We start from the raw sequence: 18,404 nt of genomic DNA, 5'->3' as shown, positions 1-18,404 counted from the left end.
TCCCCAAAGCCCCCCCAGTACATAGTTGTATATTCTAGTTGCAGGTCCTTCTGGTTGTGGCCTGTGGGACACTGCCTCAGCATGGCCTGATGAGTGGTGCCACGTCTGCTCCCAGGATCTGAACCGGCAAAATCCTGGGCTGCTGAAGTGGAGGGTGTGAAGCCAACCACTCCGCCACAGGGCGGGCCCCCATTCTCTTTTCATAAATGAGGAAATGGAGGCTCTCAGAGCGAACATAGCCTGCTCAAGAGCCAAACTAAAAAGCGGAAAAGCCAGGATTTTAAATCCAAGTCAAACTATGCTGCACTGCCTCAGATGATAAAGTAATTATACCACCTTAAAAAGAAAAATTGGGGCCAGCCTGGTGGCGCAGCAATTAAGTTTGCACATTCCACTTCAGCGGCCAGGGGTTCACTGGTTTGGATCCCGGATGCGGACATGGCACTGCTTGGCAAGCTATGCTGTGGTAGGCATCCCACGTATAAAGTAGAGGAAGATGGGCACGGATGTTAGCTCAGGGCCAGTCTTCCTCAGCAAAAAGAGGCGGATTGGCAGATGTTAGCTCAGGGCTAATCTTCCTCAAAAAGAAAAAGAAAAAAACATTTTCACAAGTTCTGCAATAATATAACTATTTTATTAAACATATGGATGTACTTATTCTGTACAAAACAGAACACTTCTTCCTCTCCTCTGCCCCCGAGGCCACCACTCTAGAACCTCATGTTCATAAAAACACACTTTCGGCAGCAGTCATGACAAGATGAAGGAAAGTGCAATTCTGAAAGTAACACCACATAACCAAAGTGGGGAACAAAAACAGGCAGAGGTTAGCAGGTTTCTTGGCTAGCTCACTGCTGACAGGCCCTAGTCCTGCTCATCTTCTCTCAATGGAAAACATTTTAGGAATCGAATTTCCGAGTGTTGTTTAAGTAACACTGCCTGACTCCTGGTAGCATCCCTCTTCCAATTCCATCTATCCTGATGCTGTAGAAATGGCTCATTTGTAACTTCTTTAAGAAATTCCACCTTGGTTTACATCCCTGTCAAGTGATCTCCCTTTGAGCTTCAAAACAACAAAAAGAGCAGTAAGTTTCAAAAGGATGTCAACTGAGACCTTTTACAGATGAAACCTACTTCCTAGAAGTCAATTGGTCAAACATACGCTCAGCTGGAGACAAGAGATTGTGAAAATAGGTCCAGCTGGAAAATATCTCAGGTACCCAATTAGATCCAGTTATTCTGCATCTGTGGATTTAAAATGATCATCATCCACAGTGGAATAGATGTGTCCCTCGTTGCTAAGAAAATCCACAGCTTGCCTAGAAAGAAGGAAAGAAAAGGGCTCATTTTCACTATTATTATTTTTTTCTTTAAAGATTGGCACCTGAGCTAACAACTGTTAACTATTGCCAATCTTCTTTTTTTCTTCTTCTCCCCAAAGCCCCCCAGTGCATAGTTGTATATCCTAGTTGAGTGCCCCTGGTAATGCTACGTGGGACGCCACCTCGCATGGCCCGACGAGCGGTGCCGTGTCTGCACCCAGGATCTGAACAAGCAAAACCCTGGGCCGCTGAAGTGGAGCATGTGAACCCAACCACTCAGCCATGGGGCCAGCCCAAAAGGCTCATTTTCAAACCAATGCAGAAGAAAGGAAATTGCCTTTTGGATATGGCCAAATATGCAAACTTCACTCACTTGCTCACTTTCTATCTTAGCTAAGAATTCACAGCCATTTTGCTCACAGAGGGCTCTTGTAAGGAGATATGCCAATAAAATTACAAAACTGAGGTGATCCAAGGAGAGAGAATGGCTATCAGGACCACCTTGGATCCCTCTCCTGAACTGTGCAAAGGCAAGACATTATGGCCTCCCTTAAATATCAGTCTAAGCAAATTGAAATAAGAATCTCAAGCTGTAGTCCAGCTGGCACATAAAATCTCCTAGGATAAACAGCGGTTACAGGTTCCCCTTCCCTACTCACCAACCCTCTAACTCCTCCTCGGGGAAGTTGTAGGAAGTAATGGAAAGCTCTTTCCAGAAATGGTATGACACCCTCAAACACTTCAAGGCCCTCAGGGTCAGTGTCAGTAGCATATTTAATAATGTAACAATTTAGAGAGTATCTACCATGTGACAGTGATTCTGTACCTCATTATCACTGCAACTCTGAGAAAGGAATAATACTCTCATTTTATAGAATCGGAAATGGAATTAGACCTCAGCATTTTTTTTCTATGTAGGCCTAGAACTGATACATACTAACAAATAACTATCACAAACACCACAAGGCACCGTTTCCTGGAATCACAAAGCCGCTTGTCTAACATGGAATCAGGACATGGATGTTGGAGGGACTGACTAATGGCTTCAGGTCCAGATAGCCTGAAGCACACAGCTCCACAGCAGGGACAGTAATGCCAATGGGACTATACACCTGAGGACCAGGAGCTAAGGCCCTTACTCCTCCAGACTAAACCCATAAGAAGTCAGATTTATCTAGTCAATTTTTGCTCAAAATCATATCCCTGCACATACTGGGATTTAGTATTTACTGAATGAAGAAATGAGTGAGTGATGTGGTGGGTAGCACCATCTTTGTGAGTCCTTTTTCTGTTTTTCCATGATTGAACAACTTCCCTTCTGTCAATAAGATGGCAGTTAACAGATGGTTTCCTTTTCTTTTTTTAACTCACTTCTCACTACCAGAAAACTCTGGTGAGGTGAAATGGGTACAATTTTGGAGCCCTGGCTGATGGAAACCGAATACTCACTTTATTGAGGCTACAGCCATGTGTTGGAGCTGGTTCTTGAGATCTTGAAAGTTTAATCCTTCAGGCCTTGGGCAAGCCTTAATCAAATTCAGCACCTAAAAATTTAAATCGAAAAGATTTTAGCAATTACTTTTGTTTTTTTCTTAAAGATTGGCACCTGAGCTAACATCTGTTGCCAATCTTCTTTTTTTTCCTTCTTCTCCCCAAAGCCCCCTGGTACATAGTTGTATATTCTAGTTGCAGGTCCTTCTGGTTGTGCTATGTGGGATGCCGCCTCAGCATGGCTTGATGAGTGGTGCCATGTCCGTGCCCAGGATCCAAACCAGCGAAGCCCTGGGCCGCTGAAGCGCAGCGCACGAACTTAACCATTTGGCCACAGGGCCGGCCCCTGAGCAACTACTTTAAATCAGCTCCCTATGTAATCTGAGTCCCTTTATAAGAAAGAAATGAGTTGGGTACTTAGCCTTAGAATCATTAAGGAAGTAACAAATTTAGGATTGTCTGTGTTTTGCATTTCTGGAATCACTCAGTGTTTATTTACCTGGTTTTGGGCCACAGTGAGGCCATTTGCTGGCATGAGGCTATTCCCACCAAAGTTTCCTGCTTCCCCCATTCCTGGATTGCTGATAGATGCTCTCCCTGCTGGGGGCTGAATTAAGAAAGAAGTTCACAACATTAGAAAATTCACCAATTTAAACACAGTCCTTGCTATTTTAAATAGCTTGTTAATGAGCTGCTTATAAAAAACAATTCAAGCAGTTTTCCCAGTAACGATTGCTTACATCGGAAGGGACGGCTATAATCTAATAAGTACTTCAACAGAAGTTAAAGTAATCCTCTGAAGCACATGATAGCAAACAGAGAGAAAAGTCCCTCCTGGCTTCTTCTTTTCTTTGTGATGTGAGAGGAACCAGAGGAAAATTAGCACTGAGAAGAAAATTACCCAGAGATCTGCTATAATTGTATCTATCCTTGGTGCTTAATCACTCAAGCATTTTACTGAGTGTCACCTAGGCATGAAGCATTACAGGGAGAGAAAAGAAGACAGTTCCCAATCACCCTCTCTTTTCTCTTTTTACCACCAAATTTCTAAAAATAATAGGCTATAATTACTGTTTTCATTTCCTTTCTCCTTAGTCACCCCTCAGCCCCCCACTACAGTCACACGCCACATAACGACGTTTTAGTCAACAGCAGATCATATCTATGACAGTGGTCCCATAAGATTAGTACTGCACAGCCTCAGTGTGCAGGAGGCTGTACCATCCAGGTTTGTGTTAAGTACACTCTACAACGTTCCCACAACACCACAATCACCTAACGATGCATTTCTCAGATCGTACCTCCATTGTTAAGGGACAGACACATGACTGTATCTGGATTCTCCCCAAACACAGCTCTGAAACTGTTCTCACCAAAGTCACCAATGACTTTTCAAGCAACACACCCAACAGTCTCTTTTGGTCCTGATAACACTTGACCTCTTAGAAACAAACAGTGCTGACCCGTACACTTGAAAGGTACCCCTCCCTAGGTATCTTGATACCATATTCTTCCAGTTCTCCCCTGACCTCTCAAACTACACCTTCTCAGTATCCCCTTATTAACCTTTTCTTCTACCTGTCTCCCAAAAGGCTGACAGCTCTCCTAGGATTTCATCCCAGACCTCCTCCCAGGCCACAAATCCTTGTTCCCAGCCATCTACCAGACCCCTCCACCTAGATATCTCACACACTTCAAAAAATTTAATTCCCGGGGCCGGCTCCGTGGCTGAGTGGTTAAGTTTGCGCACTCCGCTGTGGCGGCCCAGGGTTCAGATCCTGGGCACGGACATGGCACCGCTCGTCAGGCCACGTTGAGGCGGTGTCCCACATCCCACATCCCACAACTAGAAGGACCTGCAACTAAGATATACAACTATGTACGGGGGGCTTTGGGAAGATAAAGTAGAAAAAAAAAAAAAAAAAGATTGGCAACAGTTGTTAGCTCAGGTGCCAATCTTTAAAAAAAAAAAAATTTAATTCCCTCCCCAAACCTGCTCGCCCTGCTACATTCCATCTCAATTAGTAAACCCAACCCCAATCCTGCAGACTTCAGTCATCTGTGAGTCTCCTTTCGCTCACCTTCCACAATCTATCACCACAGCCTACTGACACAATCCTCAGTGCAGCTCAAGACGACCTCATCACCCCAGACCGGTATCTCAGCTGCTAGTCTCTCCTACTCCAATCAAGCCTCCTCACTGCTCCCAAGTCAACTCTGATCGCGTCACTCTTTTGCCTAAAAGCTTTCAGGTGGCTCCCCCTGCCTGTGAAAATGATATAAAACTCCTAGACATTCAAGATCTGCCAGAACTAGATGTCAGAATCTGTATTTTATTCTTGACCACTCCTTTCCAACACACTTTACTCCCCAGCTGCACTTGGACTTCTTTCCATCCACAAACAGGCTTCTGACCTGAACATGTTGTTCCCTGTCTGGAATGCTCCTCCTCTCATCTGCCTGGTAAACACTCTTCTCAACCTTTAAGGCCCAATTTAATTGCACTGCCTTTGTAAAGCTTTCTCTGACATTCCCCAAGCCAAGTTAGTCACGTTCTTCATTCTTGGCTCTCACAGCATTTGGCCCATTCCCTCACATAGCAGCCACCACACTGTGTGCTTGTCACTTTCCTCCACAAGCCCCTCCATCTTTGCACAGTGCCTGCTGGACAGTATGTGCTCAATCAATGTTTAATCTATTAAACTAAATAAATAAAGATGGCAGAAGATCAAATATGTTAAGTACTCATATCTTTTAAGACTTGTTTTAGGCATCACCTCCTCCAGGGGGCCTTTCTTGATGTCCAGGTCAGGACAGGAAACCCTTCTCTGTGGTTCCCTGCTTTCACTGCTTAAGTGATCTGAACTCCCAATGCTTAACAAAAACTCTTTCAGAGAAAGGACTGTTTTATTTACTCCTCAATATAATTGTCTATGTTCCCAGTTTCACCCTAACTCCCAGTTTACTCCCTAACCACCCATTCTCACTTTAAAACCATTTTTATAACATTTGATACATACATATGTTATGAAGTATAGCAATAAAAAAATACCCCAAACTTTCTAACCAATCCTATTCTTTTTAACTCACTTTCCCCCTATCTTCTACCGAAGCCTTTCTTCTGAAGATCCGTGTTCCCAAATCCAATAACAGACCTTTCTCATCATCTTACTTGACTTTTAGGCAGCATTCTACAATTGATCTCCACTCTCTCCTTCTTAAAATACTCTTTTCAGAATATTCTACAGAATCACATTTCCTGGTTTTCCTCCTGCCCAACAGGCTTCTTTTTTGACTTTCACTGGTTCCTGTCCTGCTTCCAGACTTCTAAAGGTTAGCGTGTCCTGGAGCTCGCATCTCTGACCTCCTTAACTCCGTGGTTATCTCATCTGAGGCTTTCAATATCACCTAGACAACAATGACTCCTGAAGTTCTCTCTCTAGCCCTGACCTCTCCCTTGAGTCTCAGCTTTATATATCCAACCGTCCATTCTGTTCCCCATGTGGATATCTAACTAGTATCTTACACTGTCCAAGACAGAATGCTGGATTTTACCCTCCAAACCTGCTAGGTTCATCTAGTCGCTCAACTTCCAAACCAAGGAGTCATTTTTGAACCCTCGCTTTTCTTTATATCCTCTATCTAACCCACCAATAAGTCCTGTCAGCGCTACCTTCAAAATATATCAGTCTAACCACTCCTTTATCCCAGCTGCTGCTACTATTCCCCTGAATTATTTTATTTTTTAAAGATTTTATTTTTCCTTCTCCCCAAAGTCCCCCGGTACATAGTGGTATTATTTTTAGTTGTGGGACCTTCTAGTTGTGGCATGTGGGATGCCACCACAGCATGGTTTGATGAGCGGTGCCATGTCCGCACCCAGGATCCCAACCTGTGAAACCCTGGGCCACCAAAGCAGAGTGTGAGAACTTAACCACTTGGCCATGGGGCCAGCACCCCCCCACCCCCCGAATTACGTCTGTTGCTATTCTTGGTGCCTCAGTCTAGTCTCAATACAGTAGCCTGAGTGAGCTTTTTAAAAGGTAAATCAGACCATGTCACTCCCTAGTCAAAACCTTCTACAGGTTTAGTATCAATTAGAAAAGTAATCTTTACTATGGCCTACAAAGCCCTACATGATCTGGGTCCTGCTTCCTTGCCTACATCTCTCTACCATTTTCCCTGTCATTTGCTTTACTCCAGACACTCTGCCCTTCTCACTGGCCTCAGGTATATCAAGCTTCTTTCAGCCTCACAGCTTCTAACTTTCTGTTCCCTCTGCTTACAGTTTTCTTCTCCTATCTAAAATTGTACCATTCTTATTCCTTCCATCACTCTTTTCTCCCATTCTGCTTATACTTATTTCAGAGCAACTATAACTACCTAAAACTATATATTTGTTTTCTTGTTTATTGGCCATTTTTCTCAAGAATGTAAGTTTGAAGGCAGACGCTTTATCCATCTTGTTCACTGCCGTATTCCAAGAGCCTTAAATAATGACTGGCACATACCAGGCTCAGGAAATATTTTTTAAATGAAGGAATGAATGAATTTATCTCTGTATCCCCAGTGCTTAACAAAGCACTTGGCACAGAATAGGATACAACAGCATCCTAAATGGCTCATCAGTTCTCTAGTCTCTACTACTGTAACCAATCTTCCACCTTACCACCAGAATCATCTAAAAACATTCTAATACAAGAATCAACAAACCCTTTATATGGTCCTAGATGGACTTGCCAAATTAAATCATACAAAAGAAAATAATGTTGAGAAATCTTAATATGAAGCAAGAAATATAATTTCAGAGACAAAATAATGGTGCATAATTTTTCCTATTTAGCCAATAGGTTGGAAGGAAAGCAGCAAAAGGCTGTCCTAGTTGGGGTTTTTCTCTGAATATGGACTGACAATCCTGGAGCTAAAAACTCAGCCTATGCGCCTACACTTAAGGGTGTCTTAAGCCTCAGCCATTCATGCCACTGGGTTCAGAGGAACGTGTAATCCTAATAGAAAGATGAGTGCTTCATTTGGAATAAAATAACACAGTAAAACTCATGAAGAAAATGTTCTAAGGACTGAGTGATGCCTTTCTTCTGGCTTGATCTTCAAAATGTCTAGGAAATCAAAGTCAGAGCACAGACACTATCTATGTTCTTCCAGGAAAGAGAAAAAACTATGAGAGGGAAGCTGCTCACCTGGCTGTTAGCTTTGTTCAGCATCATGTGTGCATTGACTACTTCCAGAATATGTGTGGTGAACTCATTCATATCCTCCAGGGGCATGATCTTAAAGGCGACCAGACTTTTTTTGTTCTATTAAAACAAAGAGAAAATTGTGAATAAAGGATGAGCACATTCAAGTCAATTTCAGATCAAAACATTGTGGCTCTTTTCTTGGTTAAAATATTTTGCCAACGTGGGGAAAATGTGTTATATATACTTAAAATTTTTAACTCAACATTAATCCAAGTATAGTCAATAATGGAAGGAAAAAAGCAAAACTGGCTCAGAGATCAATGACTTCCCCAAGGTTAGACAACCAAGCAGAGTCTAGTTTCCAGACTCCAAATCTACACCTAATAGACGTTACAGATGGCAACTATGGGCAGAGATCCTGCTCTTTCTCTACATTCTGTTAGTCTTATGTTAAGGTAAAAACTCATTATTTCCTTTTGAAGAAGAGAAAAATGAAATAACTTCAGTGTAACTCCTACTGAACATAAAGACTTCATCAAGTCTTAAGTATCCTAAACTCAGGCATGAATCCAGAAATCACTTCATACAAATACATTTTAACTGTTATTTTTTTCCGACTTTACCTGAAAAGATCTCAGATGGCCAGCTACTTTCACATACGTTTCTGGAGGAACCACAGCGTTTTCCCCACTGGTATCCTAAAAGATAAAATACACACATAGCAAGGTTTTAGTGATGCTGGTAAAAGACTCTTTAGAATTTCTAAATTACGTATAGAATAAGAAAGTTATAAAGTAAGAGAGCTAAAGGATTCTAATATGGCACTAATTAGTTTGCTCTGCCTTTTAGAATTTACTTTTTTATAACATCAGAAAACAGAATTAAAATCTCTATAGGTAATGTCTACTTCCAAAGTCCTATGCTATACACGTTATCAAAAAAGCAAACAATTATGGGACTCTCATTCAATGCTCTTAGGCACACAACTTTCTGGTGGATGTACTTACCAGCATAGCAATTCTACTTTTAGGAATTTACGGAAATAATTAAGAACATGTATTAACATTTAGCTTTAAGAATATTTATATGGCATAATTTAGAGCATTAAAAATTTTAAAACAACCTAAATATCCAACAGGTACACTTTCAAATAATGGCATACTTCACACCTTTGTAAATGATAATGTAGGATTCTATTTATTGTCTGGGAAGATCAGATGTAACACATAAAAAAAGCTGGTTTCCCATATGGGGGAAAATACAAACCAAAATGCTAATGGTTAACTGGGATACTTACAAATGATTTTAATATTTCTTTTTGAGTTCTCTAAAATGTGTACATATTATTTATAAGAAAAATATATAAGCTGAGTCTTAGTTCTTTTCTGATTATAAAACACAATTATAAAAAACTAGAAAATAAAAATATATGTATTTAAAAATTTTTAAAAACCCAATCCTATCACCTGGAGACCAACTTTTTTTTTGCATTTCACTCTACTTATCTATTATTTTCCATAGCTGACTCTATACCACAGATAAAACTTTATATTTCCACATAGAACATTTTAAAACCACTTGGAAAAAGCAAAGCTGGATCCATACTTCTCTCATTTTACCAAAAAATATTCTTAATAGATCAAAGACTTTATTAAAAAAAAGGAAACCATAGAAATAATAGAAAACACAAACAATTAAAAAAAATAATTTGAGACTAGGAAAAGCTTTTCAAAGTTAAAAGACAAACTAGAGAAATTTTTTGTATAATTATGATAAGTTACTATTTTTCAAGCCATTACAAACAAAACTAAACAAACAAGCACTCCTGGGGGTGGGGGAATCAAAGGACTGAAAGACAATTTACGAAAACCCCACAAATTAACATTTAGTAAAAAAAAAAAAAAAAATCAATCTAAAACCAAAGAAATCCAAATAAAAAGAATGAGAAAATTCTCACTGACAAGACTATTTTTCAAACTATCATATAAAATTGAAGATTCACAAAACCCACTGTTAGAAAAGGTGTGAGAACTAACTGGACACTCTCATTCACTAATGAAGTAGAAATTGGTACCTTTTCGGAAGGCAGTAAAAAATGTAAAAATGTAAATGTAAGACTGAAAAATGTACGATGCAGATTTAAAGCTAGAAAACCTAGTTTCAAAGAATTCATCTTAAGAAGATTATCTCATAATCATGGCGAGACATACACAAAGATACTCACTGGGGCATTGTCTATGATAGCAAATGATCAGAAACGAGCTTAATGCTACCTCCTTAAGTCTACTATTAAATAAAGGATGATGTAGCCTTATGATGGAATAGGCAGTTACTAAAAATGATGATGTAAATCTCTATTTATTGATGTTAGGAATCAGTTCCACAAGACAGTTTTGAGTGAAAAAAAGCAGATTGTAGAGCAGTTGCATACCATATCATCCTTTATGTAAAACTGTATGCATATATCTGTATGTGCAGATGCGCAGAGAGAAACATCTGAAAGGGTATTTACCAAAATGTGTTATAACAGTAGTCATCTCTGGGATGTGGGATTTCAGGTGATTTTTAAATGTTTTATTAGTAAGCATGGTACATTTTATGTGAACGTGTAGTATAAGGCATCTGTAGTAGCTATCTTTCCACTTGATGGCAAAGACTGTGTCTTTTTCATTCTTTGCATACATGAAACCAAGCACAGTCTGGTTCAGAATCGGTACTCCAAAAATAATTGCTGAATGAATTATCCTGTATTTTTCTAAGAAACTAAAAGCAAAGAATGCATAATGACTAAGCCATTCCTCCGCAGATGACTTGTGGTTCTTGAAGTAAAAAGAGCACGCAAAATGTTTATTATCCAAATTTTGTGTAATGAATGTATTTTGCAAACAACATGAAAGACCAAGAGTCCTTCCGCCCAATTAAAAAATAAAAAGGAGAATCGATTAGTGGTTACCAGAGGGGAAGGGGATTGGGGCGGGGGACAAAAGGGGTAAAGAGGCACATATGTACGGTGACAGATAAAAATTAGACTATTGGTGGTGAGCACAATGCACTCTATACAGAAATTGACAAATAATAATGTACACCTGAAATTACACAATGTTATAAACCATTATGACTTCAATAAAATAACTGGAAAAAAAGGGCACATGGTAGAAAGCAAATAAATATAAATAATTCTGAATCAGTAAACACAAATTTAAAAACAGGATAAAAAGCATATATTTCCTTTCAGTCAATTTTTCTCCGTGTTTATATAAACTCATATACAAGCTGTTTTGCAAAAACACGGTCATACCATGCATACTACCTCATAACATGCTCTTTTCCTCTCAATAATTTATGGTAGACACTGTGACAATGCATACATTCATCATTTGCAGTACTTCATAAATATACCACGGTTTAATTAATAATACTCTATTGCTAGCATTCTGAGATTGCTTTCTTCATCATTATAAACACAGCCATGTGTTGCTTAATGATGGGGACACCTTCTGAGAAATGCGTCATTAGGCCATTCCCATCATTGTGCGAACATCAGTGTACTTACACAAATCTAGATGGCATAGCCTACTACACACCTAGGCTGTATGGTACTAATCTTAGGGGACCACTGTTGTACACACACTCTGTCAATGACTGAAATGTCGTTATGTGGCGCATGACTGTGATGCCATGATCAACATTCTTACAACCGAATCTTTGCATGTCTTTCAATATTTCCTTAATGCAAATCTCCAGCAGTGGAGTGCTAGGTCAATATTTTTGATGGATGATTTTGATCATTGGCTGTTTTCTGAGAAAGGTTATACCAATTTATAGTCATACCATCAGGGTAGGATGGTATCTACTTCCTTAGACAAACAGGAACAAATCATTTAACAAATATTTAAGCATGAGAGGCACTATGCCAGCTACTGTTCTCACCAGAAGTGGACATTATCATTCTTTTTTTTCCTTTGCCAACTTAAAAATGGTATCTTAATGTTTATTAAACCTGCTTTTGTTATTGTTGTTATAATCTGCATTTCATCTTTTATGAATTACCTGTGTATCTTCTTTGCCCATTTTTCTAAGGTGCAGTTGCTTTTTTTTTTTTTTTTGCTTTGTAACAGCTTTTATTAATTAAAAATTTTAAATGTTTGTAACATGTTACAAAAATTTTTCCCATTCACTTAAACAGTATTTACTGAGGGCTACTATGTAACGCGCACTGTCCTATGTGCTGGGGAAACAGTGGTGACCAAATAAAAATCTTTGTTCTCACGAAGTTTACATTCTAGCACCTCCTGTCACTTGCCTTTTGTTTATAGTATTTTGGGATCTTTAGAAGGTTTTAAATTTTTATGAAATCAAATGTATAAACCTTTCATTTTAGGGTTTCTGCCTTTGATGTCTTGCTTACGTATTATTTTTATAGTAAGGAAAACTTTTAAAAAGTATGACTAAAAAAGTTCGACATCTCCAAAGTCCCAAAGTAACCCCACCCTAATTTAAAAACAAACGCTTACATCTGTGTCAACCCACTGGCGAACATCCATGGGTGCAGCTGTCATGTCATCTATCTTGTAAACGATGTTGGTTGGAGCTTTCTCCGCATGTCTGATTATACCCACAATAGTGACCTAGATCAGAAGAAAAAAAAAGTCTGGTTTTCCTGGAAACCAAAGCAACATTTATGTATCTTTAAACGAAGTAAGTTTTATTTCATTCTTCATATGATTAAGTGACTCTTCCACAAATTATTTTACACACCTGTGAAATCTCTACATTCCCAATTTTGAACGCTTCATCAATCAGAGTGGCAGAAAGCAGCTGAGATATGGTACAGGGTACAATGTGCTGGGCACGGGCTCTCTGAAAAGAAAAAGTACGCATAAATTCAATTAAGAAAATAGTAACTATAACTCATTTATCAGTGCTATGTGCCAAGCACTTTACATATATAACACTGAATCTTCAAAATGAACCTCATTATCCTTGCTTCACAGAGATGGAAACCAGGCTCATATAGCTAATAATAATGCCACACTTGAGAATTCAAAGTCAGTTTGTCTGACTCCAAAGCTCCCGATGAATGGGTGAGTCTGTGTGGCACTAGGGACAAGTCAAAATGAGAAGGCAGAGTAGGCACAGCATAAGGAAGGGTGACCCGTCTCCAGACCTTCAAAGAGGAAACTCGTTGAAGGTAAGCTGGAGCTGGCGGTTCAGGTGCCGGATGAGATGATAACTGGAAAGGGTGTAAGCAATGGCCAGCAGAGGCAGCACTCTGGAGTTGCTCTAAGTCTTGTGATAAAAAGTTAGAGGCACAGTTCCTTTAGGACAGATGTTCTGACAATTAGATAGAAGTCCTGGGGGAAATGGGACAAATGCTCAGCCACACTGGACATCTTGAGGGAAGGGACAGGATGTGATGGGCAGAAGAGTGTCTAGAGGACACTCAAATCACATCCTAAAGCAGCCTACCAACAGTGCAGACTCATACTGTTGCCTACCACTGGCCAGGGGCTGTCTAGGTGACATGAAGATAAGAAAAACAGGATAGGATTTGTCCTCAACACATTCCTAACCAAAGGGAGGTACAAATGTAAGTAACAAACCTGGTCTTGACACACTATGGATGAGATGTGCTATGTGATATCTCAGAAATTTTCTTCTGTGAGGAAGATTGGCCCTGAGCTAACGTCTGTTGCCAATCTTCCTCTTTTTGCTTGAGGAAGATTGTCCCTGAGCTAACATCTGTGCCAATATTCCTCTATTTTATGTGGGATGCCACCACAGCATGGCTTGACAAGCAGTGCTAGGTCTGTGCCTGGGATCTGAACCTCTGAACGCTGGGCCACCGAAGCGGAGTGCCCAAACTTAACCACTATGCCAGTGGGCTGGCCCCTTACAAAAATTTAATGGTCCTTTTGAGAAGAGGGAGCATTAGGGCTGTACTCTGAAGCATGAAAATTGTGACAGTAAAAAAACAGTGGGTAAGGAATGGACATCAGAGGCTGAGGCCAAGTGCGTATCCCCACAAACTCAGAGAGAGAATATGTACAAGGCAGAAAATGCATGGTGGATTGAAGATTAGAGTTCTTCCCGTCAGAAATCAACATGAAGCAACTCAATAGCTGTTCTGTAAGACGGAACATAGTAGACTCTTGGCCTTCATGGATTTAACAGTCGCAGTTTTGCCCTGAAGGTCCACAACACTAGCAACATTTCCCACTGCTGAAGCATCATTGTGAACGGTGAGCGCTGCAACGCTGGTATAAAGTAAGCCCAGCCAACCACCAGTGCAGGTCACAAAAGGCAGCAGCCATGCTTGGGGGTTAAGATTACGGCTCTACCACTCAGGAGCGATGTGTTCATGTCATGTTTCTCAACTCGTCTGGACCTGTTTCCTCACCTGTAAAACTAGGAATGATAAAATCATTATGAAAATTAAATATACGGTGAAGCACCTAGAATACTACCTGGCACACTGCAATCACTCAATAAATGTCAGCAATTACGATGCCAGCTATTGGTCCTCACCCTTTACATCTGCAACAGCTTTTAATAAGGATGCAAAGGAATCAACTGTTTTTCACCTTTACTTTATGGTACTTTATATGTGAAGTTAATGCTATATTAGTATTTCTAGATTTAAAATTTGCTGAAGTCCCATGTTGTCGCTCTCATTCTCTACGATATACTGTTTTCGCCTATCACAGGTTAGATTTTCATTGTATTTTCAGCATAGGAAAACTAAGAACGACTATGGTTAACAGGAGCAAGAACAATGGCTTTGGAGGCAGACAGTCCTCGAGAGCTGTGTTCAAATCCCGGCTCCACGGCCTTGGACACAGCACCATCTCTTCTGCAAAATGAGGATATCCACCTTTCAAATTGTAAACGAAACACACAATGTATATAAAAACGCTAACGCCAATCTCTACAGGTAGTACGTGTTCAACAAATATTACTCCTCAGCTAAGAAAGTTACATTTAATGACAGGTGTTAGTAGGACCTTCAAATTCATCTCAAATCAGAGATACCTTCTTTTGAAATGAGCACCTACTACATGCCAGGAACGGATTGCACGGAGATCCTGGTTTGTTCCAAAGAGATTCAGAGAGTGTGCCAGCACAAGCATGCTTAATTTTGAAAAAACTTTTTTTCTAGCTGACTGTGAACCAGAGGCTACTCTGACAGTGCTGTATGAAACCGCCATTTTTATAGGTAGAAAAATGCTCAGTACTGGGAATTTCACATGGTTCAATAGAATATAATAGGTTTGTAGTGGATAGGAAACATTTTAGATAAGGCGTTTATCTCATTTACTGTGGAAAAGGCACTAGATTTAAAAACAAAAAGACCTGGGTTTGAATCTCCAGCTTATAACCATCACTGTTGTCTGAAAAGCTGTCTTAATACACAGCCCAAGCTAGGGATCCTGGGATAAAAATTCTAACCACTGGAAGGAAGAAAAATAGTTAAGCTTAGGGAGAAAAGATGAGAACCAGTTATCTTTTGCTTTCTCTTCACAGCCTCAAGGAAGACAACGTTAGAGGGCTGGAGCCTCCTCTAGTCTTCCTGGGAAAAGGAAAACTACAATATGGGGCTGGCCCCGGGGCCTAGTGGTTAAGTTCATGCACTCTGCTTCAGTGGCCCGGGGATCACAGGTTTGAATCCTGGGTGCAGACCTACAGACCGCTCATCAAGCCAGGCTGTGGGGACATCCCACATATAAAATAGAGGAAGACTGCCACAGATGTTAGCTCTGGGCCAATCTTCTTCACCAAAAAAGAAAGAAAGAAAGAAAGAAAACTATTCTAGAGAGAAGAAACTGCTCATCAGACTTTGGGTTTGCTCAGCATCACAGGTGCACTGTCTGGTTCCAGCTACTTACCAGCTATGCAAGCTCAAGCAGCCCCCTCATCTCCCTGAGCCTCTGTTGTGCAACCGAGTAAACAATCAATACCACATGGGATTATACGAAACAATTTAGACGAAAAACATAAAGCAACGTCCAAACGTGGGAATTATCAATGAATTCCTTCCCACCAGCACACGCCCACGAATTAACAGTTTAGGAGAAAGCGTATCACTGTACACACGCGGAACCCGTGGATACTGAATCCTCACACGGCATGTGACTGACACCCAAGGAGAAGGCAGATCCACCCGTCTTTAAAGGAGGAAACCATCAGCAGTTGTTAATGCAAACTCCCTTCTGAGAGCGCGAACACCGAGCGTTTGGACAGCCTTTTACCGATCACTTTCCTACCCGCTCCTTTCCTCAGAACCCTCAGAGCCACCCCGCGACGGGAGTCGTTCCAGCACCGCCGTCAGACGACAAAGACCATGGGCCACACGGTTCAAGCCGCTTCAGCGAAGCCACGCCACCGGTTAAAGCGCAAAGCCGACTCGGGACCCGCTGTTCTGGCTCCAACGCTCGTGTTCTTTTTATTTTGTTTATTTTCGTGTTCTTTTTAACAAAAGTACCTGGGATCATTACTGAAAGTGACTCTGGGGCACTTTATACATATCTGAAGTCTCCCAACAGCCCTGAAGGGTGTATCACGGATCCCGTTTAGCAGGCGCAAAACTGACTCCCAAGAGGGCTGGGGACCGTGTGCAACGAGAGGACTCACTAGCCGTCCCGGTAAATTTCCACACGCGGCCGGGCGAACGCGGATGCGAACCCGGGGCCGACGCCACTCCCCCCGCGTCCGGCACTGCACGGGAGGACGCGGGGAGCCCACGGCGGGTGGGCGCCGGCCCGGGCCGCGCTCAGCACCCTCGGCCGCCCGGGCGTCCTCGCACGGCGGAGGCGAGAGGTGCGGGACGGGGTGAAACGGGACCAAGCGCTCTCCCAACTCACCGATTTCTTCTCGGCCTGAGAAGGGGTCGGCGAGCCAAAGCCCCCCGGCGACTGCGTGTAGCCGCCGGCTCCCCCGTAGCTGGAGCCGCCGTAGCTCTCAAAGCCACCTGGTTTCAAACGACAACAGTGTCGGTAACCGCGCCGCTTCCCAGGACTCCGACGACTCCAGGGCGCCTCAGGCCTCGCCCCTCCCACCTCTCCCGGCGTCGCCCGGCCTGGCCCACCACCCTCCCCGGCCCCACCCGCCGCGCCGCCCGCCCGCCCGTCCCCCACCCCCACCCTTTCGCTACGTCCTTCCTGCGACTCTATCCTCCTCCGCCCCACTCATCATTACTATTGAACATCATGACCACGACTCCTCAGGAAAGAGGCCCAGAAGGTTCCGGCCTGGAGGGTTCGCCGGACACCTCAGAAACCCGTCGCCCCTGCAGCTGTATCTACTTTCCGCTGGCGCCACAAACTCCTTCCCGCGAAAGACGAAGCCAATCAGCGCCCAGAAGGCTTCTCGCTTCAGCCAATCAATGCTCACGAATCCTACGCTCTTTCCGGTCTTCTCTCGTCACGCTCCTGAAAATACGCACTCTGCTCCCACCAGGGCCGGACGCCTCTGCGGCCATCTTTATTAAGGGCAAAACAAGCGGCACCAACGGAAGCAAGGAGCGGCAAGATGCTGATTGGGTGGTGTCTCAAGAAAACAACCAATCAAAACACTACTTCCGCATCTCGGCCCATGTAATCCCACCCCTGTCAAGTGAGTGACACCTGACATCACTTCCTTCGTTGGGCGTCCTCCTGTTCCCGCCAAACTCTTTACCAATCAGACGACGCCTTAATCTAAAGGGCTGTAGTAGAGATCTTGCTTCGGCGTCGCCGCCCGGCAGTCGCGCTGCGTTTGCGTATCCCGGGAATGCGCTGTGCTAGCCTCACCGCGCTTCGTGGAATTGCTTGTTCCTTTCCGTAAGGAGCCAAGTTGTTTTCTTGTATCCGCATCTCCTGGTCCGGATTTTCCCCAGACAGGTTGCAAGAAACCTACTCCGTTTTCCCCAGACGGCCTTTCACAAGATCTGTGGATTCCCCCGCCCCCCCACGCAGTCTAATCCAGCTGCGCATCCTCCGTTGCTTCCCCTGTGCTTCATATCCCGTGGTTGTGCCCCTCCTATACAAAGTAGAACACGTCTGTCTGTCCCTTGCCCTAAATACTACTCCTGTAGATTGTTAGACTCCCTTTCCCCGCATTTATTAACAAAGATTTATTGATGCGTCTTTTGTTGCAAGTTCTCTGTGCTGGCCACTGAGATTCAATTGTAAATAAGATAGACATGGTCCCTGGGCTCCTGGACCATTTTTCTTTTCTTTTTCTAAAGCTGCAGGCACTATCTTAAACACTTTACATTTATTAACTCAATCCTGTGAGGTAAGTAAGTACCGTTATTACCCGCATTTTACAGATCCGGAAATGGAGGCACAGACAGGCTGTTGTGGGAATCTGCATTCAAGCCCAGGAAGTCTGATTCCATCAACCAGTATAGTTA

At 42.3% G+C, this 18,404-nt stretch overlaps 1 protein-coding gene across 2 annotated transcripts; it reads right to left on the bottom strand.

Moving 5' to 3' along the window:
- Positions 1-615: 615 nt before the first annotated feature.
- On the bottom strand, positions 616-17,517 carry RPA2 (replication protein A2). 2 transcript variants are annotated; one of them, XM_070610568.1, is made up of 9 exons: positions 17,207-17,517; positions 16,873-16,979; positions 12,770-12,871; positions 12,526-12,639; positions 8,635-8,709; positions 8,012-8,128; positions 3,313-3,420; positions 2,772-2,866; positions 616-1,319 (listed from the first exon to the last, which is right to left on the bottom strand). In XM_070610568.1, the coding sequence occupies exons 1-9, from the start codon at positions 17,217-17,219 to the stop codon at positions 1,235-1,237; spliced, it is 816 nt and encodes a 271-aa protein (XP_070466669.1). In that variant the 5' UTR covers positions 17,220-17,517; the 3' UTR covers positions 616-1,234. The 2 variants fall into 2 exon arrangements, with proteins under 2 accessions (XP_070466669.1, XP_070466670.1); XM_070610569.1 differs by having other exon boundaries at positions 17,152-17,344.
- Between the last annotated feature and the right edge of the window lie 887 nt (positions 17,518-18,404).

The sequence above is a fragment of the Equus przewalskii genome, chromosome 2 (genome assembly GCF_037783145.1).
Source record: "Equus przewalskii isolate Varuska chromosome 2, EquPr2, whole genome shotgun sequence".
NCBI lineage: Eukaryota > Metazoa > Chordata > Mammalia > Perissodactyla > Equidae > Equus > Equus przewalskii.
The sequence above is the reverse complement of the archived record's forward strand: the minus strand, read 5'-3'. Positions and strand labels throughout refer to the sequence as shown.